At 59.7% G+C, this 23,232-nt stretch overlaps 3 protein-coding genes across 6 annotated transcripts; 2 read left to right on the top strand and 1 right to left on the bottom strand.

The window, feature by feature from the left end:
• Positions 1-511: 511 nt before the first annotated feature.
• Positions 512-14,131, bottom strand: FBXW5 (F-box and WD repeat domain containing 5). 2 transcript variants are annotated; one of them, XM_084219575.1, is made up of 9 exons: positions 14,014-14,131; positions 12,951-13,161; positions 10,536-10,693; positions 9,737-9,911; positions 8,393-8,541; positions 6,597-7,077; positions 4,019-4,166; positions 2,754-2,966; positions 512-2,300 (listed from the first exon to the last, which is right to left on the bottom strand). In XM_084219575.1, the coding sequence occupies exons 1-9, from the start codon at positions 14,020-14,022 to the stop codon at positions 2,054-2,056; spliced, it is 1,791 nt and encodes a 596-aa protein (XP_084075701.1). In that variant the 5' UTR covers positions 14,023-14,131; the 3' UTR covers positions 512-2,053. The 2 variants fall into 2 exon arrangements, with proteins under 2 accessions (XP_084075701.1, XP_084075702.1); XM_084219576.1 differs by lacking the exon at positions 14,014-14,131 and adding an exon at positions 13,648-13,704.
• C8G (complement C8 gamma chain) lies at positions 13,975-20,197 on the top strand. Of its 2 annotated transcripts, XM_084219580.1 has the most exons (7): positions 13,994-14,256; positions 15,071-15,210; positions 15,877-15,947; positions 16,251-16,358; positions 16,650-16,751; positions 16,926-16,964; positions 17,532-17,747. In XM_084219580.1, exons 1-7 carry the CDS (start codon positions 14,116-14,118, stop codon positions 17,543-17,545), a joined length of 615 nt encoding a protein of 204 aa, XP_084075706.1. In that variant the 5' UTR covers positions 13,994-14,115; the 3' UTR covers positions 17,546-17,747. The 2 variants fall into 2 exon arrangements, with proteins under 2 accessions (XP_084075707.1, XP_084075706.1); XM_084219581.1 differs by lacking the exons at positions 15,071-15,210; positions 16,926-16,964; positions 17,532-17,747 and adding an exon at positions 20,012-20,197 and having other exon boundaries at positions 13,975-14,256.
• LOC311161743 (lipocalin-like) lies at positions 20,154-22,742 on the top strand. Of its 2 annotated transcripts, XM_084219578.1 has the most exons (7): positions 20,154-20,313; positions 21,268-21,407; positions 21,490-21,566; positions 21,684-21,797; positions 22,003-22,104; positions 22,303-22,328; positions 22,576-22,742. In XM_084219578.1, the coding sequence occupies exons 1-6, from the start codon at positions 20,215-20,217 to the stop codon at positions 22,326-22,328; spliced, it is 558 nt and encodes a 185-aa protein (XP_084075704.1). In that variant the 5' UTR covers positions 20,154-20,214; the 3' UTR covers positions 22,576-22,742. The 2 variants fall into 2 exon arrangements, with proteins under 2 accessions (XP_084075704.1, XP_084075703.1); XM_084219577.1 differs by having other exon boundaries at positions 21,490-21,797.
• The last annotated feature ends 490 nt before the right edge of the window (positions 22,743-23,232 follow it).

The raw sequence follows: 23,232 nt of genomic DNA, 5'->3' as shown, positions 1-23,232 counted from the left end.
GGAAGAGACAAACACAAGGAATGACCATGGGCACCTGTCCCCTCTGGGAAGCTCCCAGACCCCCTTCACACCACAGCAGCTGCTGCACCAGGGAGATGCAAAGGGGAATGAGGGGACAGTGGCATTGCAGCTCAGGAGGCTGCTGTGGCACAGGAATGCCAAACAGCCTTGGAGGGCTCTGCTTACCCGTTCTGTGCCTTGCTAGTGCTTGGAAAAACAGCCAGGAGGAATCTAGCCCCTGGCCTGTCCTGGAACCTGCAGTGTTCAGCCCTGGCTGCCATGGATGCTCGCTGCCCTTTGGCCATCCCCTGCCTCTCTACTGTTGCTCACAGCTCTCTACCCACACTCCCCTGGCCAGGGCAGGTCACCACAGGCTGGGCAGCAGGTCCTGCAGTGCTCCAGCCCAGCCCTGAGACAGTCCTGGCCTCAGCTCTGCCTCAGCCGAGCAGTACTTGGAAAAACAAGCTCACATTGCAGAGATGCTTTAGCAGAGCATTTATTCAATGCCAGAGTGAAGAGCAAAACTCAGTACAAACAGCACCTCAGTGCCTTGCTCGCTGCTGCACTGAGCCACGGGTGGAGAGTTCACAGTTGGGGGAGGAGGGGAGGCTGTTCCTTTGCTGTGTGACTGGACAGAGCAGGATGTGGAGCCTTGTGCACACACAGGAAGGAACCCCTAATTTCATGACAGAAAACCTGAGTACAGGGGGTTTGGATTAAGCTGGGGCACAGCAGGACACAGGTGGTGACCCTCCTGCTGCAGAGGCTGCTAAAGCCATCAGTGCCATTGTGACAGAAGCTGCCACCTCTGTCAGGTCTATCAGCAAACCCAGACTGGGAATGGCACAGGGGCACCTGCCCCGGAGCTTCCAGGGGGCTCCAAAATGCCTCCCCCTGCAGCTCCTTCCCAGCCCTGCTTCCAGGAGCGACAGCAGCTCCTCAGGGCCCCACCTAGGCCAGGTCAAGATTAGGAGCTTAGTTTTAGACTGACATTTGGGTACCTGCTACAGGGACAGAAGCTCAAGGGACAGACAGTGAACACCACTGAGTCCATAATAACTCCAAGTGACCATCCCCACTGCCTGGGGGGTCCTGGAGGAGCTGACCCCCTCCCTGGTCAGTCAGCCCCAGGGACAGGGAGCTTATTCAGCTGTCACTGCAGGCAGGAGGGCTCCATCCCCATCACCTGCAGGTGAATGAATACCTGCAGCACCTGTGGGTGTCTACACTTATTCACAGAGAACATACCAAAAGAACCTAAAGTGCCACGATTGGGTAGCATGGGCAGGAGGTAAGCTGTCCTCATGGGTACCCCAGAAAGGGCCAGCAGATCCCCCACAATAAATACCGATCCATAGCTTATTGAAGTGCTACTCAGAGGAAGACAGAGGCAAAGCCAGCACCATATGACCACCAGCCCTCCCCACCTCCCAAGTTTAGAAACTGGCAATACCAATCATAGACCCTGGGGCCAGTGAGACTTGCCCCCTCACTGCCCCCAGTCCCTGCTGCCCTCCTGGGCAGAGGTGCCATCGGGAAGAGGCACTTGACATTCCACAGCAGCCAGACGAGTTGCCCATGGAGTTTGGGACACACGCACATTAATAAAACGCCAATATTAAGAGAGTCCTGCAGTCAGGCAGCACAGCTGCACCATGGCTCCTGCCAAGCACTCTGCAGCTGGTGGCTCCCGGTGTGGCTGGCCACATCCCCAGCTCACACAGACCTACGCTGGACGTGCCTCAGTGTCCCCTGTGCCCAGAGCTCACCCAGAGAGCTATGGCCAAGTAGCAATGCTGGTGAGAAGCTGTGGGAGCCCACCCTGCAGTGACCAGCTCAGCTGCTGCCCAACAGAACGACAACAGGGCCCCAGCTTTATGTCTTGTCTGAAGCCGATGCTTCAAGGAGGAGGCAATTCCTGCTGCCAGGGCCCCTCCTGGCCCAGCCATAGGATTTGTGTGCCTAGAGCTCATCTCTGTGCAGGGCTCAGGGCTCTGTGAGCTCAGAAGGAGGTGCTGCAGTGAGGAAGCTGCAGGAGCAGATGTACCTGGGTTCAGCTTTTCTGGTTCAAGAGCCAGGAGAAGAGCAGTTTCCTGGGCCGGGGCCTCCTGGCCTGCCGGATGCGCACGGCCCGTGGGGACCGCCACACCTTGATGGTGGTGTCATCACTGGCTGTCAGCAGCAGCTCCTGCTCCACTGGGCTGAATGCCACTGAGTTCACCACATTGTCATGCTGCAGCTTGGCCAGGCAGATGTTGTAGTGCCGGTCCCAGATGTAGCCGTGTCGATCCTCTGCCCCACTGGGGTGGAGAGACTGGTCAGGGTCTCCCACTGGTCCCAGTGTCAGCCCAGCAGCCCCAACACCCTGCCCTTCCCACTCCTGTCCTTCTGCGGGGATGGGGGCAGAGGGCACCCAAGCCTCTCTCTCCATGAGCTTCATACTGCACAGGCAGCTCCCTCTGGGATCCAGGGCCCCTCAGCTCAGCCCACAGCACCTGCAGCCCCAAGAAGGGCATTTGCCACCTGCCACCAAACACATCACAGCCCCAGATTTACCCTTTCCTCAGGGATTTACAGCAGGAGCAGGGCAGCCACCCTTTATCAGCACTTTCCAAGTCAGTCCCTCTGCTCTTTCCAATCCCACTTCCTGCTCTGCTTCCAACACACAGGAGTGTTCTGCTCACCCAGCCATCGGATAGCAACAGGCCCAGGCCTTCCCAGATGCAGGATCAGGATCCTGCCCACCCCCTCACCTCGCTACGAAGTCCCTGCTGACGTCCAGGAAGATGAAGAAGCACTCCTCGTTGGGGGTGTAGGCGCGGTGTGCGCGCAGCGCTCGCTTCACCTCCTTCATGGTCTTCAGGTCAAACACGTGCAGGTCGATCTCCTCAGCGATGGGAGGCGGCTGCATCGGATCTGAGATGACACAGTCCCGTGGCCAGGCCCGGCTGTTCACGTACAGGTACCTTGGGGAGGGCAGAGAGGGGTTACCTGCACTGCACCAGAGCTCACAGAGCCCCCTGGCACAGCAGGGATGGAGCCTGCGGCCCAGCTCACTGAAATGCAGGTTGAAACATGGAACAGGCTGCTGGAACACTCCTGGCCATATCTGGAAAGGACCGCTGCACCTGAAAGGTGACGCTAGGGGTCAGGCCACACCTCTCTAATCTCACTGAAACTATCTTTAACGATGGGGCTGTCTTCTGGGCAGCACGTGAAGGGGGACTCTGCCCCCCTGCTCCATTCAAGTGACACCCCACCTGCAGAGCTGCCTCCACTCTGGGAGCCCAACACAAGAAGGATGTGGAGATGCTGGACTCCAGAGAAGGCCACGGAGGTGCTCCAAGGGCTGGAGCCTCTCTGCTCTGGAGCCAGGCTGGGAGAGCTGGGGGTGTTCAGCTTGGAGAAGAGAAGGCTCCAGAGATACCTCAGAGCACTCTCCAGGGCCTACAGGGGCTCCAAAAGAGCTGGAGAGGGACCTGGGACAAGGGATGGAGAGACAAGACACAGGGAGTGGCTTCCCACTGCCAGAGGGCAGGGTTAGATATGCTGTTGGGAAGAAATTGTTCCCTATGAGAGTTGGAAGACCCTGACACAGGTTGCGCCCAGAGCAGCTGTGGCTGCCCCATCCCTGGAAGTGTTCAAGGCCAAGTGGATGGAGCATGGAGCATCCTGGAATAGTGGAAGGTGTCCCTGCCCATGGAAGGGCGTGGGGATTAGATCATTTTTAAGCTACCTTCCAACACAAACCATCTTAGGATTCTATGGATGATCTACCTCAGGAACAAGACACACTGGTGTGGGCAGCTCCTCCACTCTTAGAAGGAGCCACCCTGTCCTGAGCTGGCTCAGGAATACATTCCTGCCATGGCTGGGGGCGAAGCTCAGCAGTAACAGACTATCATCACCTGGATCAGCAGGTACCCAATCCATCCACCGCTTCATGTCCGGGTCACCCCACAGAGCCTGTGAGCAGCTCTTGCCCACCCTGGCAGTTGCTGAAGCCCTCTGTGCTCACCGGTGGTCAGGGGAGAGGCCCATGCCGATGATGTGTCCATGGATGTCAATGACGTGATCCAGGGAGTCAAAGAACTCGTCCGAGCGCCGCTCCTCCCCCAGCACTGGCCCTGCGGTCGTCATCTGATGGGGCAGGATCCTTTTAATCCCTGTGGGACAGAAAGCAGAGGGAGGCAGTTCAACAGGCTGCTGTCAGCAGGCCTGGGGGAGGTCCCAAGCTTCAGGGAGGGGCTTCCCTTGGTGCGGCTAAGAAAGGAGAACCGGCTTTCTGTGCAAGGTCTGGGACAGGGCTGCCGTCCTGGCCAGGCTCCTTCAGCTCATCAGGTGGGCTGCACGTTCAACCCCAGACAGGGAGATCCCCGTGCCCGTGGGTACAGCCAAACCTTGCCTCAGCCATCTCTGGAGCACATGGAAGCTGCGTTGGCACAGGAGACATGTTAGTTGTAGAAGGATTTTTCTCTGAAATGATTCCCTGGGCTGAGCCCATTCTCTGCAGTAGCCAGCCTGGAGCAGCCCAGCAGATGCACTGGCTGTGGCAGGGTTTTCCCCTGACACTGTCAAGCGCAGGTGGGGATCTGTCCCAGAAAGTTCAAAGAACAGACATTTAAACCCAAACTGTGCTCAAGTCCTTTGTAGCTTCTGAATCTCTTGACTAAATGAGACAAGTGATGGGTCAAGCCCTGTCCCCTTCCAGCTCTGAAGAGGTCCAAAACACAAACAGATCCACAAATGGTCCATCCCCAACAGCTTCCTGTGAGCCTCAGTAGCTCCTGGGCACACACAGGCTTCATCCTCAGCAAGTCCAGGGAGAGCTAGAAGGTGGCCCAGCCCAGCCCAACCCATCCTATCGCCCCTCTGAAGGAATTGCTAACAACACCTTTCATTTTAGCGCTCTCCTGCAGCCCAACAAGATACAGGTGACGCCCCACTACAGCTCAAGTCCAAGGCCATTCCTAATATTTCTGCCCCTGAGCCTGGGACCTTTGAGACAGGACTTCCACCCCACTAGTACTGCACACCAGCATCTTCATCCTCACTTCCACAACACCATGCTCCCTGTTCCAAACTCAAACACACATGAGTCAGCAGGACAGGCTGCTCAACCTGGAATCAGCATGAGAAACGGGAACTTGAGTTTATGCTGGAGCAGCACTGCATAGAGTGGGAGGTGAGCACAGAGTGAGCTCCTTCAGGTCCTGTGGGCACAGAGCAGGTGCACAGGGCCAGTTTTGCACACAAACCAAAGGGCAAACAACACTGCAGTGACTCATGGTGGGACAGGAACTGAATCAGTGTCCAGCCCTGCAAGCAACAGCCTGTACTGTACAGCAAGTGCTGGCCCTGCCTCGGTGTGTGGCAGGCTGCAGTCTGCGAGGTGGCCTCAGCTCAGCCCGGGGGATTCCAGGTGCTGCCTCAGCTCAGCTTGGGGATTCCAGGTGCTGCCTCAGCTCAGCCCAGGGCTGAGTCAACATGGCTGCCTGCAAACCCAGCCCATGGGCAGGAGCATGAAGCAGAGCTCATTCGGTCCAGGTCCTATTCCTAACTGAGGTGGGCAAAGACTAAGTTGCTTACAGCTCTGGAAACTGCCTTCCTCCACCTTACTAGGCTGTACTGGTGTGGGACCATGTCATGGCAAAGTCAGGAGAGCAAGAAAGCAAGGCTGTAACCGTGTGATCAGTGAAAAGAACTGAAACTGTCTGGCTTTACAGCAGTCTTGTCTGAGAGCAGCTCCTTCCTTCCCCACACTCCTGGTCCACCTCTCTGCCAGCTTTAGGCTCTCTTGGGGAAACAGCCAGTCTCCCTGCTCCTGCTCCCCACTGAGGAGCTCCCTGATGATCTCCTGTGAATTCAGGCTCTGTTAGACCTGTTGTCTTAACAGGGGTGCCACAGGTGAGAGCAAGTGACATCCTAACACAGGACAAGGTCACCAGCAATGCCACGGCCTGGTGCATGCTGCACCCACAGTACACTGCACCCCACTACTACAAGGGAGGAGGCTGCAACCTGCCCAGCCTCACTCACCACACAAACACTGACTGGGGCAGTGAATAATCCCCTTGGAAACCTCCCCAGTCCCAAGTGTCTCACTGACGCTGGATGCCCACATAAGGGTGGTCCCACCCATGGCAGAGAGGAGGCAGGCAAGGGGCAGGGGCACTGCACAAGTGACTCACACATCAACTCCATGCTGCTCAGAGCAGCCCTGTCTACCATCACAAGAGAACAGGACCGAGGTCCCTCCACACACTCCTCCAGGGCAACTGCTGTCCTGCCCCTGCACCCACTACTGCTCATGGCTGGTGTCCTTAACCAGAAGCTCCTTCTTGCTTTTCTGCTCAGCCCTTGCCATGACTTTGGCCACGTGTCATGCTGGCAGCAACAAAACAACCCTCAGACAAGTGGAGGAGGTGAAACTTCCCACAGTGATGGGGCCTCTCAGAACCTAGAGCAAAGCCCAGTTCACACCTCATAAACAGACAGCGGAAAGACCAAGTTTTTTCCTGACCCAAATCCTGAGCACAGCAGCAGCCCAGGTCCCCAGAGAGCCCCAGCTGTACCAGGCTCAGACCCAGCCTTACCTATCTGGTGTGGGGAGTAGGTGAGACATCCCGTGGTGAAGATCAAGTACTTTGTCTTGCTGTTGCTGTCCATGGGGAGCAGGTTTGGCTCGGGCGGTTTAGTTCTGTTTCGCACAAACAGCTCGGCAACCTTTGTCTCCAGCTCTGTCTCGGTCATGGCAGGCCTCACGTGGCCCTCCATGATCCCATCAAAGAGCTGCTGCAGCCCATGCTCTGCTGGCACACCCCCGGCATCCGGCAATTCCTGTACGGCTGCCTCCGGAGGCGGCTTGGGCTTGGCCCCTTCTTCCTCACTGTCACTGCCGAGATCAAAGACTGGGCAGGTGGAGGAAGCAGCCAGCTGCTCCTCGTAGTCCAGGAGCAGATCCGGGGAATCGTAGCGGCTGCAGTCAGCCACCATCACGGTCCGGATGGTGCTGGCATTCAGGTTCTGGATTTTGAACAGTCTCTTCACTACATTCACATTCTCAGACTCAATGCCCTGCAAGCAGAGGGGAGAGGTGAGCAGGAACTACCCCAAGTCACTCCCACAGTTCAAACCAGGACCTGAACTAGTGCAGCAACACCGGCCCCTACAGATCCCTCCACACTGTGTGTGGGGCACTGCCACAAGAAGGGGCCTCAGGCTTGCCAGCTCTCCTGAGCTCCTTCCTATCCTGGATGGAGGCAGAGCGAGAGAAAACGTTCCTGCAGGCAGGCAGCAGTGGAGCGAGGAAGCGCAGCAGCTGGGCAGCCCTGCTGCCACTGTACCCTGAGGTGATCAGCTGGTACTACCTGGTGCTTTACAGCGCACGGCCAGAAGCTGGACTTGATCCTTGTGGGTCCCGTCCACCTCAGGATACTCTACATTTTATGATTGACAAGGATTTCAGGAACAGGCCTCTGTGATAAGCATAAAGTAGGATCCCTCTGCCCCACAACAGCAGTGGCAGAGAATCCCTGTGCTCCTGGAGTGTGCTTGTACCCCTCAGCAGGGGCAGCTTGGTATCCGCTCCAGACACACAGAGCAGGTCCTTCTCTGCATCACTGTTCCCAGCCTGCAGCTGTACTCCCACACGCCTGTTATGGGCAAGGTCCTTCCTGGCCTCTCAGGGATGGAAGGTGCAATGCTGGTGTAATGCTGCTCATTGTAGCACAGAGATGTGGCTGTGGAAAAAGTCTCTGCTACAAGAGGATTTTACCTGGGGTCAGCATCTTGTTAAAATCAAAAAACGTGGGGATGTACAGGCGTGGCACTCAAACAGAGGCAAAACATGGGGAACACGACTCAGCAGCCCAAGTGCTAGGGAGTGAACGAGCGGTTTGAGGCCGGCACACTCAGCTCTCCAAGTCTCACCACGGAATCAGAGACAGCACCTGGCCCAAGAAACCTCAGCAAGACTAGGCAGGACTGAGCTCAGCCTCCAGCTCACACAACCACCCTGAGCTACCAAGGGGGAGAAGGGCCATTGCTGGTACACACGCCAGGCTACAGATAGCTTCAGACTATCAAGGACCTCAGCAGCCCTGCTGTTGGGCAATGCATGCTATGGAGCACTGCAGCCAACACCTCAGCCTAATTAATGTGGCAAAACTTAATGAGATCTGAGGGGAGAGTTAGAATATTGTAGTATCATAACACTGAGCATGGAGAAACCTCATGCAAGGGTTGCCTCAAGCTCAGGATCCTGAGGGCAAGTCAGAGGAGACAAACAGGGAGGACAGGAGGATTGAGCCATCCTTCCCTGCAGCTTTCCCTCCCCCAGGAGCCAGCAGGAAGCTGCACTGCCTGTGAAGCTGGGAGGAAGGCGGCTCACCTGGAAAGCATTGTTCAGCCACAGCACTGAGCAGGAGGTTATACGCCCAATCCGATGCAGATTGCCTGATATCAAGTTGGTTTCATTCAGCCAGCAGCCAAACACATCATAGGGCTTATTCCTCACCCTGGAAAGCAGCGTGAAGTTCTCTGAAAGGGAAACATGAGTGTGAGGCAGTGACTTCCAGCAAGAGCCCTGGAGAAACAGTGTGGGACAGAGGAAGTGGATCCAGGTCTCTGTAGGAGAGGCCAACCCCCATCCACCTCCCAGACACTGCTACAGAGACAGATTATTTCTCTTTTCTCCAGAGATGTGTGATGATACCTTGCACAAAGGAAACCAAAATAACAGGGCAGTGCATAGAGCCAGAGCACAGAGCAATTCAACCTCCCACCCTTTCCCTGAGCAGGGCCCAGAGCAGGCCCTGGGGACAAGAAGGAGTTAAAACACATACAGAATTTCCCTCCCACCCCTGAGGCTTGGGGCCTCTCCAGCCAAGGCAGCTGTGCACTCCTGCTTCCTGCTGCACTCCCGATTGCTGGTACTGTGGGACTCTGCCCAAAGATGGTGAGATAATGGTGGGGATAAACCTCATACACAGAGCTGCAGAAGTGAAAGAGGCTCAGGTGACAACACCTCAGAAAGCCCTGTGAGACCTAAGGGTGAGACTAGGGCCACAAAGGTGACCTGAGAGCTGGATGCAGCCACTTTCCTCTGGAGATGGGCTGAGAGGGCCGAGTGTGTCCAGCCTGAAGAAGAGAAGGCTCTGGCAAGACCTCAGAGCTCCAAAAGAGCTGGAGAGGGACCTGGGACAAGGGATGGAGAGACAGGACACAGGGAATGGCTTCCCACAGCCAGAGGGCAGGGTTAGATATGCTATTGGGAAGGAATTGTTTCCTATGAGGGTTGGAAGGCCCTGGCACAGGTTGCCCAGAGGAGCTGTGACTGACCAGGATCCCTGGAAGTATTCAAGGCCAGGTTAGATGAGGCTTGGAGCACCCTGGGATAGTGGCAGGTGTCCTTGCCCGGGTTTTTGTAGCTCTATGCCAAGCACCACATATGCCATAGGCAGGAGCTTCAAGATGAGTGATGTGGATAACCCTTGCCCAGACTGGCACTTAGAAGAGAAGTGAGGGTAAATACACCAAACACTGCCTTGAGGTGCTGCTGCAGTGACCCGAACAGAGGCTGTCTGTGAGGTTACCCCTCTAGAACTGTGATTGGAACCCCTCAGCTCAGGAGTCAGGACGATCTGAGACAAGGCTACTGCACAATCAAAGAAGAAGGGAACCCCCTCACCCAGCATTCATATGCCCCAGGGAGCCCCAGGGAAGCCCCACGTACCCATGCTGATGACAGCAATCTCCCCCGAGGAGGAGTTGTGAGGCCCCACAAAGACACCGGATACCAGCAGGAGGGAGTCATCGGAGTTGAACTGGGAGAACTGGGTGTAGCTCCAGTTGTACGGTCTCATGTTGGAGCTGTGCTGCAGGGAGATGTCCAGCTCATTGCTCCAGATCTACAGAGATATGGGACAGTCAGGAAGCTGCTGAGAAGGTTGAGAGTGGTTCTGCTTTATCTGTTCTGCCAGTACTCACTGGGACATGAAAAACAAACAGTATCAAAAACCCCATTTAACTGCCTTCCACTCACCACCACATCCCTGCCCATTCCCCTGCCAGAAAATGGGGAGGGGCCCAATGGAGAACTGCTGCTCCATTGGCCAGAGAAGGCGGTCAGGCAGTGAATGATGCTATCACAGCTGGATTTCCAGCATATTCAGACAGATTCCTCCCAGGACAACCACTCAGGGAAGACACGATCCACTGCAGTGGATCATTATCTCCCCAGTCTTCATCAGACCCAGGGCACAACAGGACACTGATCTGCACCTAGAAAGCAAAGCACCTCGGCCACCTCCACACACACACACTCAGGCTGGAGCTAGAACACACAGCCCTCAAGGCTACATTTGCAAGAGTCATTAGTTCTATGGCTTAGAAGACAGCTCAGCACCCACAGGAATCAGCCCAAGTCCAGGGACATCTGGTCAAACCTCTCCACAGACTCCCCAAAGGCTGCTCAGGGCTCAGCCCTACTGGACCAAGGCTGCAAGAGCTGGACAGGGCACCTACCACTTTACCTTGACCGTGCAGTCTTTGGAGCATGATGCAAACAGGCAGCCAGAGTGAGAGAAGCTCAGGTGCAAAACTTGGTCATTATGCTCCTTCAGGGCCTGCACTTCCACGCAAGGGATGGTGTCGTAGAGCCTCTGGAACTCATCGTACCATGAGACAGCACCTGCAGCACAGAGCAGGGACATGGGGCAGAAGCGTGAGGGGAGGGAAGCAGAGCTGGGCTAAACACGGCACCAGGCTCTAATAAACCAATCCTGGCTCCTGTGAGCAAGGCCAGAAGCTCTGCTGGGGCACCAACCCAGGGCTGCAGCTCAGCTACCAGCCCTCAGTGTTTTCCTCAACAGCTTCCCTACTCCCACACACAAAAACCCCTTTCTTCCAGTACACACACAGCTCCACACCACACTTCTGCTTTCCAAACCAGCACAGCTCCTGCTGGAACAGCCCAGGCAGAGGTGCTGGCTGTCAGACCAAAACAGCCCTGAGAAGGAACACGTGTGCCAGTACAACCAAATCAACCAGGTGGGACAAGAGGGAAGCTGCTCCTCACCATACCCAGCCCTGCACTGATTACCTCTGTCTTGTCTAAGACAGAATTAAGACGGCTCCAGAAAGGGTCTGGGACCAGGAAAAAAGCATCTCCATGAGGTAAGAGACTTGAAAAAATGGAAGAGAAAAACAAATGCTGGGCACAGCGTGCTGAGCACAGCCTGGGGCACACTCGTGGGAGTCTTACTGATGGACAATAAAAAACAAAAAGAAAATTTTTAATGAAGGGCCCAGCCAGGCAGCCTACAGACTTCTTCTAGCAGCAAATCCCAGAGAAGCAAAGAGGATTAGACAGGTATATGGATAAGGGCCAACTTTCCTAGTGACACTGAACAGGACTGAAGGATTTTTTGGAACGCACTGCAGCCCAGGAGGCACCTGCTCCTGCAGACAGGGACCAGCTTGCTGCCAGCACATCCCACTGCTGCTCAAGGCTTCAGCCCCCCTCAAGCCTCCTGGTCCTAGCCCATCCCACTGGGAAAAGCCTGGGCAGGCCCCAACATTTCATCTTACAGACCCACTGGATACCATTCCTCTAACCCTGGGGCTGCCCAGGGCAGCCCCCAAACTCATGGCCCAGCCCCTGCCCACGCCTGCCAGCTGTCCCTGTCCTGCTGCCTTGTGCAGGGTGCCCACAGCTCCCTGCCAGGGAGGGGTCTGAATACCTTACTGGGCTACACCAACTGCTTGATCCTAATTAGTGCTCAAGAACAGGGCTGGCAGCTGACTAAGCAGCTCCAGGAAGCTGGGAGGGAACGAGCCTGGTCAAAAGGCTTCAGAAAAACCCTAAAGAGAACATCCTCAGCCCCATGGAGCTCCCAGGGTCTGCAAGAGCAAAGTCACATAGCCCGGAGGAATCCCATCAACACCCACCTCCCCTGAGAGCCCTTCTGCAGTGGTGCTCCTGCTGCAAGGAGATCAGCTCCCACTGCCTGATCCTTGGCATTTCTTCCTGCCCTTCTGTAGCCACTGCAACTCACAACCCAGGATCCAATTCCCTCAGCCACAGCTGGGGCCCCCTGCACAGCCCCACAACACACCGGGAATGGGCTGCTTGGGGAGAAACCCCCCTGGGCAGCAAGGGACCTCTGCCAGCTCCCAGCTGGTGTGACAGAGCTGGCTGATGTTTCCAGACTGCACCAAACTGCTTCCAGCACTGGATGCTCAGCAGGGAGCAGAGCTGTGACCACACGACTGCCACCCCCAAGCCTTCTGACAGCTCGGCCAGGGACAGTCCTGCCAGGCTCCGTCAGCTCCTGTTGTCAGCCCAGATCAAGTCCAACCTGCCCTGGAGCTGTAGGGCAGCTGCTGACTCAGCACATGTCCCCAGTGCTGTCACAGGGCCACACATCCCCCAGACAGGCACAGGTGTCCCTGCAGAGCCCAGCCCCTGGGACCCTGGAAGCAGCCAATGGTGCTCGTGGCGGTGCCTGCTCCAGCTGGAGAAGGGACAGAGCTGCAGCAGAGGGGCTGCCAAGCCCCAGAAAGGCCAAGCCAGCAGTGATTCCACAGATCCCATGAAGGCCGGCTGGGGTGCAGCAGCCTGTGGTGACTCACTGCAACTCCCGGGACCTCCTTGGACAGCAGCTACAGAGAGCACCTGCCTAGAGAGCTCAGGAAACCTTCTTTCTATGAAAAGAAGGGAGAGGCAAAGCATTTTCAGCCCTTGGACCCCCATTTCTGAAGGGTCTGGGCAGACCCAGAGCCCTTCCCGTGCACATCTCAGCCCAGGACACTGTGACACAGCCGAGGCAACGCGGTTCGGGGCTTCCAGCACCCGGCAGCGGCGGGCAGAGCGGGAGGAGCGCAGTCTCCGTCCCGGCCTCACGGCAGGTGCCGCCCCCGGATCAGCCCCGCGCCCCGGAGCGCACCTGGGTGCCGCGGCACGTCCCGGGACACGCGGTAGTAGCGGTAGAAAAGCTCCTTCCACAGGAATTCGTCGCGGGCCACGGCGCGCCACTGCTGGCAGACAAGCCCCACCGAGAGCACGTCGGCGTGGTCCAGGTACAGAAAGATCTCGAACAGGACGGTGTCCGGGAGCCGGGGGCAGCCCGCGTCCATCGTGTCATTCTGCCGCCGCGCCTGGAACCGAGCGCGGTGCCGTTGTCAGGCCCGGAACGGGGACCCGCACCCGCCGAGGGCCCGCAGCCCCCCCGAGTCTTGCCCGCTGCTCCCTTCGCGCCGTGGCCGGTGCCCTGATGGCGCCCGTGGCCGGTGCCCCCTCCCTCGCCGTGCCCCGTTTCCCCAGTGTCCCCCGTGGCCGGTGTTCCCCCCGTGCCGTGCCCGGTGTCCCCCGTGGCCGGTGTTCCCCCCGTGCCGTGCCCGGTGTCCCCCGTGGCCGGTGTTCCCCCCCGTGCCGTGCCCGGTGTCCCCCCCGTGCCGTGCCCGGTGTCCCCCGTGGCCGGTGTTCCCCCCGTGCCGTGCCCGGTGTCCCCCGTGGCCGGTGTTCCCCCCCGTGCCGTGCCCGGTGTCCCCCGTGGCCGGTGTTCCCCCCGTGCCGTGCCCGGTGTCCCCCGTGGCCGGTGTTCCCCCCGTGCCGTGCCCGGTGTCCCCGCTGTCCCCCCGCACCTCGGCGGCTCCGCTGCCCCCGCCCCGCCGCGCCACTTCCGGCCGGCGCTGCCGGCGCTCCCCCGCCGGCCAATCACCGGGTGCGTCCGGCCGCAGCCCCGACGGCTCGAGCACAGAGCTCCCCGCAGCGTGCCAGACGCAGCGAGCCGAGCGCGGCACGATCGCTCACGAGTACCCCTGCGGCGGCAACGCTGCCCCGCCCCGCCCGGTCAGACCACGCCCCCACGGACCGCGCCCCCGTTCAGCCACGCCCCGTTCCAAACAGGCCCCGCCCATCCAGTGAGCCCCCGGCCCGGCCCGGCCCCTCCTCAGCCGCCGGCGCTCTCCGGGCCCGCTCTCTGCGCTCCAGTCCGGCCCCGCGCTCACCCCGGCCATGACCCCGTCCGGCCGCCACCACAGCTCCTGGCTCCCGGCCGTGCCCGCCTGGCCCCGCCGCTTCCCGGCAGCGCCGGCCTCACACAGCAGCACATGGCGGCCCTGCGCACCCTGCTGCTCCTCGGGCTGCTCCTTACGGCGCGGGGGCAGAGGGCGGCGCAGAGACGGCGGCCGCCCCCTCCCCAGAGTGCGCTCGACAAAGTGGTGGCTCAGGAGGCGCTCAGCCTCCAGCAGGTGAGGGCTTGGGCTGAGGGGTCTGTGGGCATCCGCCGACCCCGCACCTGGGTGGGCTGCAGGGAGCCGCGGTGACTCCTGTTCCGTGTATCCCCCCCAGACCCGGCTTTGCAGCCCATCCTCCAGTATCCCCGTCCGGCATGCCCGTCCAGTGCTGACCCCCTGTGCCCTTCCTCCCCAGGCCCACCGTTGCAGGCCGTCCTGTGTCCCCCTCCAGGTCTGACCCCCACTGTCCTCCCCAGCCTCAGCCTCCCAGCCCATCGCCCAAGCCCGAGCCCCTCAGTGCCCCCCACACACAGCCAGGGCTGCCAGAGCCCAGCTCAGCCCCGGCGCTGCCTGCAGAGCCGCCCACAGAGCGGGTGCTGGGGCCGGAGCCTCACCGGGACCCCCGTCCTCACCCATCCGGAGCTGCCGGAGGGCCGGTGCAGCCGCCCTCACTCTGGGGCTTGGGCTGAGCTCGGGGCTCTGCTGGCAGGGCGAGCTGGGGCTGCAGCATTATGTGATGCCCAACACACACCCAGTGTGGCACTGGGGTGCACACAGTGCTGTGGGCAGTGTGAGCCATGGGCAGGTGCCTTGGACATCCCCTACATACCCCCAGCCTGTCCCCATGTCAGGCTCATTCTGCCCTGCCATCCCACCAACCAGCACCTGGAGGGCAGTTGTGCCCTGTGGGCAAGTCTGGAACAGGAACAGTTCCCAAGGAACAGCTGTAGGCAGAGCTGACAAGTGAGGGGGAGGGTGGTCAAGGTGGGTGAGTGGTGGCACCCCAGGCTGGTGGCCCTGTAGATGGTGCCATCCCTGTGCCATGCAGCTTTCAGGGAAGTGGTTCCTGGTTGGCATGGCCTCCCGCTGCAGCTACCTGGCAGAGCACAGCCACCAGCTGGAGGCCACGACAGTGACAGTGACCGTCCTGGATGGGCAGAGCCTGGCCATCAGCACCTTCAGGAAGCTGTGAGTGATGCCAGGCACAGGGGCCATGGGCAGGGACAGGGATGCTGCAGGCAGGGCAGAACAGGACCAGTGCCTTGGGATGGGGACTCTGAAAGCAGTGCCAGTGCCCTGGCCACAGGCTCCAAAGAGGACAGAGATGCCCTAGAAGCAAGGATGGGTGGGATACCCCCCAAGGAGTTTTGTAGTCAAAGCCCTGGCCACAATGAGTGCCCTGGTCATGATGAACACTCTGCCACCTGCACATCCACTAGCCCAGGCTGAGCTGGGGGTACCCAGGCTGGTCAGTGTGAGGACAGTCAGGCTGGCAAAACTGAGACATGTGGTGGCTCCAAGGCTGTCCAGCCCAGGACTGGCTCTTAGGACTATCCTAGGGGCAGCATGTCTGAAGATGGGGACCTTTGAGCTCTTTCCCCCGCCTGATGGGCCCTAAGGTCCTGACCAGGCTCAGCATTGCAGGGAGGTGGCAGGGACTCCTTGAGCTCAGCAGATTTTGGGCTCAGCATCTCTCACAATGTCTCCCCAGTGTTCTGGGGCATCTTTCCCTGGGGAGAAAACAAAGTCCCAAGGAAACAGACAGCATGTGTGCCTTGGCAGGCAGGGTGGGCAGGGATCCAAGAAGATTCTCCACAGCCTGTACTGACATCTCCTCCTCCTCTCCCCCTGCAGGGACAGGATGTGCTGGGAAATCAGGCAGCACTACCTTCCCGCCCAGGCCCCTGGACGCTTCCTGCTGAAGGGTGAGGGAGACTGGCCTGGGGTGGCAGGAGGCTGCTGGGGCCCCCCAGTCCTGCTCTTAGCAGGGTTTTGGTACCAATGTCCCCTCTTCCCAGTGCACTCAGAGTATTTTATCTCTTGAGTCCCTAAGTGCCAGATGCCATCACAGGTGACACTATGGGCTGGTGTCTGTGGGGTTGTCCCACTCTGGCTCTGATTTTTCACGCCTTGTACATTTGGTTTGTGGTGAAATGAAGCCCCTGGATGATGCTGGAGCTAACCAGGACTGACTGGGACTAACTGGGCTATCCTCTCGTCCTTCCCAGGCCATAGGAAAAGCAGTAAAGTGGATGTGGTGGTGGGTGAGGCTGACCCCAGCAGCTTCCTCATCCTCTATTGCCAGAAGGGCCGCAGCATCTCTGTTAAGCTCTATGGTAGGTTTGGGCTCGGGGCCTCATGGCAGGTGAAGGACAGGGGTGGGAAACCTGTGCTGGACTCTGGAGAGACCAGCTGAAGCCTTGGAGGACCCAGCATTGGAATGGGGGTCACTCCTTGCTGGAGAATTGTTCCCAGCTGCTGTGGGGGAGCGGGTGAGGGGGAAACTGGGAACCCACTTCCTTGAGCTGAAAGCCCCCTGGGCCCTGAGTCTTGTGTAGGGACATGGGTGGCTTTGTGCCAGGGCCAGGTCGGGCCTGAAGCCACTGCTGGTGTCTCCCCGCATGCAGGACGGAGCAGCCTGGTCAGTGACGCCATCGTGGACAAGTTCGAGAAGCACGCCAGGGCTGTGGGGCTGAGTGAGGATGTCATCTACTACTTCCCTACCTATGGTGGGTGGCACATAGTCCTCAGGGAGACCCATGTGGGTTCTGTCCCAATGCTCTGGCCACCCCAGGGACAAAGATGCAAGGATGGGGCTGTGCCCTGCAATGTCCTGGGGATGCAGGGGCTAGAAGATGCCAGGTCCCAGACAAGGTGATCCCCCTGGGCTCTATCTCTTTCAGGGTTTTGTGACTCTGCAGATGAGTTTCACGTCCTCGATGGTGAGTTGAGGATGCTGGGTGATGCACTGGGTGCCCCCATGTGCCAGGCTTGGTCCCACACTGGGCACCAGTTGGGTGTCCCTGTCCTGACAGTGGGCTGGGCACACTGGGCCAGATCCACGCTGCACCGTGGCTGTGTGGGCCTGCCCCAGGAATGTGGGAGGGCTGGGCTGGCACAGGAAGGGCCATGCCAGACCGCTCCCCGGAACAGAGCCTGTGCCCTTGTGTAGCAAACCGTCACTCACAGTGGGCATCAGGGGGCAAAGCAAACCCCACTCCCCCCCCCACATGGGTGGCACATTGTGGCAAAGCAAACCCCATTCACTCCCCACATGGGTCAGACTGGGCTTGATGGACCTATACTGGTGTTTCCTGGGGTGAGGGCTGATCTAGGATGAGATGTCCTGGCATAGGGGCACCCTGGGGTGAAGGCTGGGGTCCATGGGCACAGCTCCATTACATGTCATTGGTGCTTGGCGGGGCAGAGGTAGGTCTCCAACCCTGGTGCGGGGCTTGGACACACACCCCCCCTCCCCCCCAGCCCCTCAACACTTCTTTTCCTTCCAGAAACAAGGCTGTAGGTGCAGATGGAGTTGCCAGGGGGTCCCAGAGCTCAGCCCTCACCTCAGCCAGCTGCCCATGGCCACACAGACCTGAGCTCCTCAGCCCCTCCAGCTGTGCTGGCAGCTGCGTCTGTCCTTGTCTCCTGTGCCCCCCAGCTTGTGTCCCTCCTCTGCTCTGTGCCTCACTCTCCTGCAGGAGCCAGCAACACCCCAATAAACACCTCAGAGAAGAGCCTGTGTACAGGCCAGTCACCTCTTAGTCTGCCCCAGCCAGGCCAGCACTGCTTCCACCATGGGCTGCCAGTGCCTTGGGCAAGTGCTCCTGGCTGGGGGGTGCCACGGGGGTGTCGGGGGGACTGTGCAGCCGCCTTCCATGCAGACCCCTGCCATCTTCTCTGTGAGCCTTCCTCAGCCATGGGACAGCGGGGCAGAATTGTGCTGGTTCCTGATCCAGCTGGCAGGGGCAAGGGAGGGCCCAGCACTGAGGGGAACAACACCCTGCCTGGGGCCACAGGGAGCATGGACTTAAGGGCTCTGAGGGAGAGCACAGCATCTGCCTTTTCCCCCAACAAGCTGGGAGATCACTCGGGGACCCCAGGGGAGGAAATCTTATTCCCACAATCCTGCTTCCCATCTCCAGGGCTGGGAAGCACCCTGTTCTCCTGCCCCAGCCCCGCAGAGTTCGTTCCCCAAGGGGCTGCTGCCCGCGCTGGACTCTGGCCTGCACAGCCAACACCTTTTAGAGAGAGAGGCAGGGGACTGGGGGAGCTGCAGGGTTAACGCTGCAGCCCCTCGTCCGACCCCTTCTCCCCGTGCGTGGAGCCTGGCCAAGGCCGCCCGGCCCGGCAGGTGCGGGGCCCCGTCCCCCCCGCCCGCAGCCCCCGCGGCGGGGAGCGGCCCTCTGTCCCCAGCACCAGCATTTTGCAATCCTAGCGGGAACTGGTAACACATGTTGTTTACCAGGGAATTATGTAAGGGAAGCCACGTGATGTGCCCGGAGCCAGCCCCTGTTCCCGCCACCCAGGTGCGGGGCAGCCGTGTCCAGCCCGGCCGCCCCCCGAGCCTGACGGAGCTGGGCTGTGGTGGATCCAGCTCATTCCACCCGCGCTCCGAAGTGGCTGCACCGGGCAGGGGATAAGGGAGAAAGTGGAGAGCCCCGGGGAGCTGGGCTGGTTCCCAAGGATTCTCCATACCCTTCATACCGGCTCAGCCCATCCCTCGCTGGGACTAAACCATTTCTGGGTGCACACACCCAGGTTATGCCCAAGGGTCTGTGTCCAGCCCCCGCGGGGACCCACAGCCCAGATACCCGTCCTGCCCCCAGCCCTGCTCTTTCTGCCCCTTGCCACCGTTGGTGTTCCCATATGCCCCCAAGTGCTCCAGCTTTGCCACCCAGGTCCTTGGGCTGGCTCCCAGCTTTGCCACCCCCAGGACAGCCGAGCACCACCCCGATATCCATCGGGCACCCCATCCTTGCACCTGGGCAGGAAGCTGGGGGTACCTGGCAGCAGAGGGAACTTTGTGTTCCTGCCGCAGTGCCAGTGACAATGACACCCCGGGTGTTCCCTGCCTCTGTGCCCGATGGAGAGAGTTCTCCCCAGCACCCTGAGGGTGAGCGCCGGGGGAGACTGAGCCCCAGCCCAGGATACGACGCTCCAGCCGGGCTCTCGTGATGTCCAGTCCTGCCTGCTCAGCTTTTGTTTTGTTTTCATAAATCCGCGGGGCCGGGCAAGCGCCGGGTGTGCAGGGCAGGGCGGCCTCGCAGCGGGGTGCGGGGAAGGGAATGTGCAGGGGGGGCTGCCAGGGGAAAACCAGCTAGTCTGAAAACATGCTCCTTACGTAAAGCACCTTGGCAGGGCTGCACCGCGGGGTTGAGGCTCTGCCCGGCATGGCCAGCCCTGCCCAAACTCTGCCAGACCGATGGGCGTTGCTGCTGGCACGCAGCATACATCCCTGCCCTTACCCTGTAGCGGCGTCCCCAGATTGAGGGGGGCACCTTAGTATCCACTGGTGACCCCAAACCAAGGGGGAAGGGCATCTGCAGCCCCTCTTGTCAAAGGGTGCAGGGTGGTGGGGCAGGTGGGGTGTCAAGTTCCAGGGTGCATCTGGCTGCATGCTGGTCCCCAGGGAGCTGAACATGGGGCTCCCCGGCTCACCAGTGGGACGCACCCCAAGGGTGCTGAGGCCAGCAGAGATACTTCCTTGGGTGATGCAAGTACTTGAGTCAAGGCAAAGTGGGGTGTCCTGCAGGAGCACCCGCAGGTGTCAAGTCCTATGGGTGGGCTGGGACCTGGCAGGCACAGGACATTGCCTCCATCTCACTGAAGCCCCACTCTGGGTCCAAGTGAGGCCACCCTGTGTGGATGGGGCAGCGCTGGCCCCTCTCTGTGGGCTGCTCCCTGCCGCAGCCCGGCAGCGCTGGCCACTGGCTGTTTTCACTGCAGAGCAGTTTGGCATCCTGAAGCAAATATGTCATATCAACAGGAGGGAAGCATTCTCAGGATCCCCTGCTTGCCCTTTGGCTTCAGCACTCTGTCCTGCTCCAGCTTGCATAACGGCACGGGGGGAGGCAGGGCTGGCTCCCGGGGGGCCCCCGCAACGCCTGGCCATAAATAGGGGCTCGCCAAACTCTCCAGCACTGCAGCGCTCTGCCTCCAGCTCTCAGCTCCGCTCGGCTCGCCTTTGCCATGCAGACCACGCTGCTCAGCATCCTGGGGCTGGCCCTGCTCGGGACACTGCACGCTCAAGACAGCATTCCTGTCCAGGCTGACTTCCAGCAGGACAAGGTGACTCGGGCCAGCTGGCATCACCTCCGTGGAGGTTTAGGCTGTTTTGGGGGATCCTTGCCCTGAAAATGTGGGGAGGGGGTGGTGCAGGTGGATGGGGGGGCAGGCTCGCGCTGGTGCACATGCAGCCTCCCATCCTGGGGGCCTCCCAGCACCTGGGTTTGGTGGCTCTGGAAGGGATCCAGCATCGAGACTCCAGGCTGTGGGGCAGGACCCTGGGTTAGGCATGGGGCCGAGTTGCTGCTTGTGCTGTGGAGTGGGTGTGGATGCACAGGGATCTTACAGGGGAGAGTGAGAAATGCAGTCTCAGTCTGACAGCACAGAGATGGGCCATGGGAACCCCTCCCTCCCCAGCAAAAACCCCCGACCAGGACCACAAAAAAACAGGGGCTGCTGTGCTGGGATATCCCCTACATCCCTTCTCCCCTGGAAAGGTCCTGGGGGCATAGCCACCCCAGGGAGGTGATGAGGATGGTGGGAGGCACTTCCTGCAAGGACAGGGGTTTGGGATGTGCTGCAAGGGTGATCCCAGCGCAGCTGCTCTCCAAGGTGGGCAGTTCCCTTCAGGGGCATCATGCTGCTGGCTCCATACACCAGACTGGAATGAGCCATGCTGGACCCAGTGTCCTGACCCATCCTCACACGCCCACATGGATGGAAATGGTATCTCAGAGCCAGGCAGTCCTGTCACACCCCCTGGGCTTGGGGTGAAGAGGAAGGAAACACCCAAGGGCAGTGAAGGACATGTCATGAAACAGGGATTTCCTTGTTCCTGAGTTTTGTGGTTGCCAAGAGCTGTAGCAGCTCTCTGTGAAATGAGGACCTTGGGACACTGTCCTGCTGTAGCGAATGGGCTGCCAGAGGAGAGGGACATGGCCTGGGCTGGGGCTGGTAGGGGCTGAGGGGTGAGACAGGGTCTGTGCCCAGCTGGGGCTGAGTGGAGGTTGTGTGCAGTTCACAGGGAGATGGTACAGCATCGGCCTGGCCTCCAACTCGAACTGGTTCAAGGAGAAGAGGCACCTGATGAAGATGTGCACCACCATCATCTCCACCACAGCAGAGGGGAACCTGGAAGTTACCTCCACCTACCCCAAGTATGGGGCATGGGGAGAGGGTGAGTGGAGAGGGGCTGCTGGGGGTGGCCACTGGTGCATCCCCTGCTGCTCTGCTTCCCAGGGGTGACCAGTGCGTGACGAGGAACAGTCTTTACACCAAGACAGAGCAGCCAGGACGGTTCAGCTACACCAGCCCACGTGAGTGCTCAGCTTCTGTGGGGCAGCCCCGGACATGCTCCCAGCCCTGCTGTCCCTGCTTCTGCCTTGTGGCTGATTTGGAGCTCAGGGCTGAGCTGTGCCCCATGTTCCCCACAGGCTGGGGCAGCAAGCACAACATCCATGTGGTGGAGACCAACTATGAAGAGTACGCCTTGGTGGCCACCCAGATCTCCAAGAGCACTGGTTCCTCCACCATGGTGCTGCTCTACAGTACGTCTGCCCCGGGACCCCCATGCTGTCCATGCCCCCCGGATGTCTGTCTTTCCCATGAGACAAGGGCAGGGTTAGGGTCATTTCCCAAGCTGGGGTGACCTTAGGGGGATGATGGCTGGGTCAGGACCCCCTTGCAGGGCTGCCTGTGTCCCTGTGCTGGTGGGTATGGGGGCACTGCCTCTCACCCTGCTCTTGGTTACAGGCCGGACAAAGGAGCTGAGTCCCGAACGCCTGGAGATGTTCACCCAGTTCTCCAGGGAGCAGGGCCTGACAGACGATGAGATCCTCATCCTGCCCCAGACGGGTGAGTGGGAGCGCAGGGATGGTGTCGGGGAGTAGGGGGTGAGATACCACAGGGGGACTGAGAAGGAGGAGACCCTGCTGGCTTGTCCCTACCTCTCTATGGGGCCAGCCATGGGGTGCCCCCATTCAAGATCCCTCAGGGGGGCTGAGTTCCCACAGCCCCCAGAGGAGCTGATCTCCCTGTTTCTTTCTCCTGCAGACAAATGCATGGCAGACGCTGCTTAGGTGAGTTCTGCCTTCACTGGGGCTCAGACCAGCCCTGTGGGATGGTGTTGGGATGCTTAAATCCACATCACCCCACAGAGCCCCCAGCCCCTCCACAACCCTTCCCTGGGCTGCTGCTCTCCTCACATTGACTGGGGACACCTGTGGGGTGCCTACCCATTCAGCGTGAGGCTAGCCAGGAGCACATCCCCCTGTGTGTTATCTGGTCTCCTACAGCTCAGCCACGCTCATCCATCATCTTTTCCAGGCAAAGCCACCAGCTGCTGCCAGCCCAAGCCCCAACAGCACCGCAAGCTGGTGACCACCCTGCCCCATCTGACCCCCAGTGGCCCCCCAGCACCACAGCAGCCTTCGTTCCCTGTCTTCACAATGCACACCTGTATCCCTGTCTTGATTAAAGCCCATAAAAAAACAGCCCTTGCCTGCTGGATTGTTGTGGGGCAAGCCCAACAAGGCAATGGGCAAGGGAAAGTATGGCAAATAGGGTTGGGTCTGGGGTTAGTGGTCAGGGCTGACCCCAGCTCCTGGCTATGGAGGTGCTGGGCTGAGACCCCACATGCACTCACAGCCCTGCCCCATGGTACTGCCTGGCCACTGAACCTGCCCTGTCCCATGAAAAAGGGTCCCTGAGTCTAGGACCACTGGGGCATCTGCTCCCCCTCTGCCCCTTGGGCACCCTGGGCTCCCCCAACCTCCCTGCCTTGGTTTTCCTGCTGGAGAGCAGGCTGGCAGCATGGGAATGGGGTGATGGGCAATCAGGAGGTCTCCAGAAGTTTGGGGAAGGATGGACATGAAGAAGAAGGATGTCTGTGGGCTCTGGGTGTGGCTTGATCCTGGCCACTTCCTGGGCTCCATCCCATGAACCCAGACCCTCTCCAGCAGTGGAGTCTGAGCCTGCTGCCAC

This window comes from Fringilla coelebs (assembly GCF_963513975.1).
Source record: "Fringilla coelebs genome assembly, chromosome: 21".
Taxonomy (NCBI): Eukaryota; Metazoa; Chordata; class Aves; order Passeriformes; family Fringillidae; genus Fringilla; species Fringilla coelebs.
The sequence above is the reverse complement of the archived record's forward strand: the minus strand, read 5'-3'. Positions and strand labels throughout refer to the sequence as shown.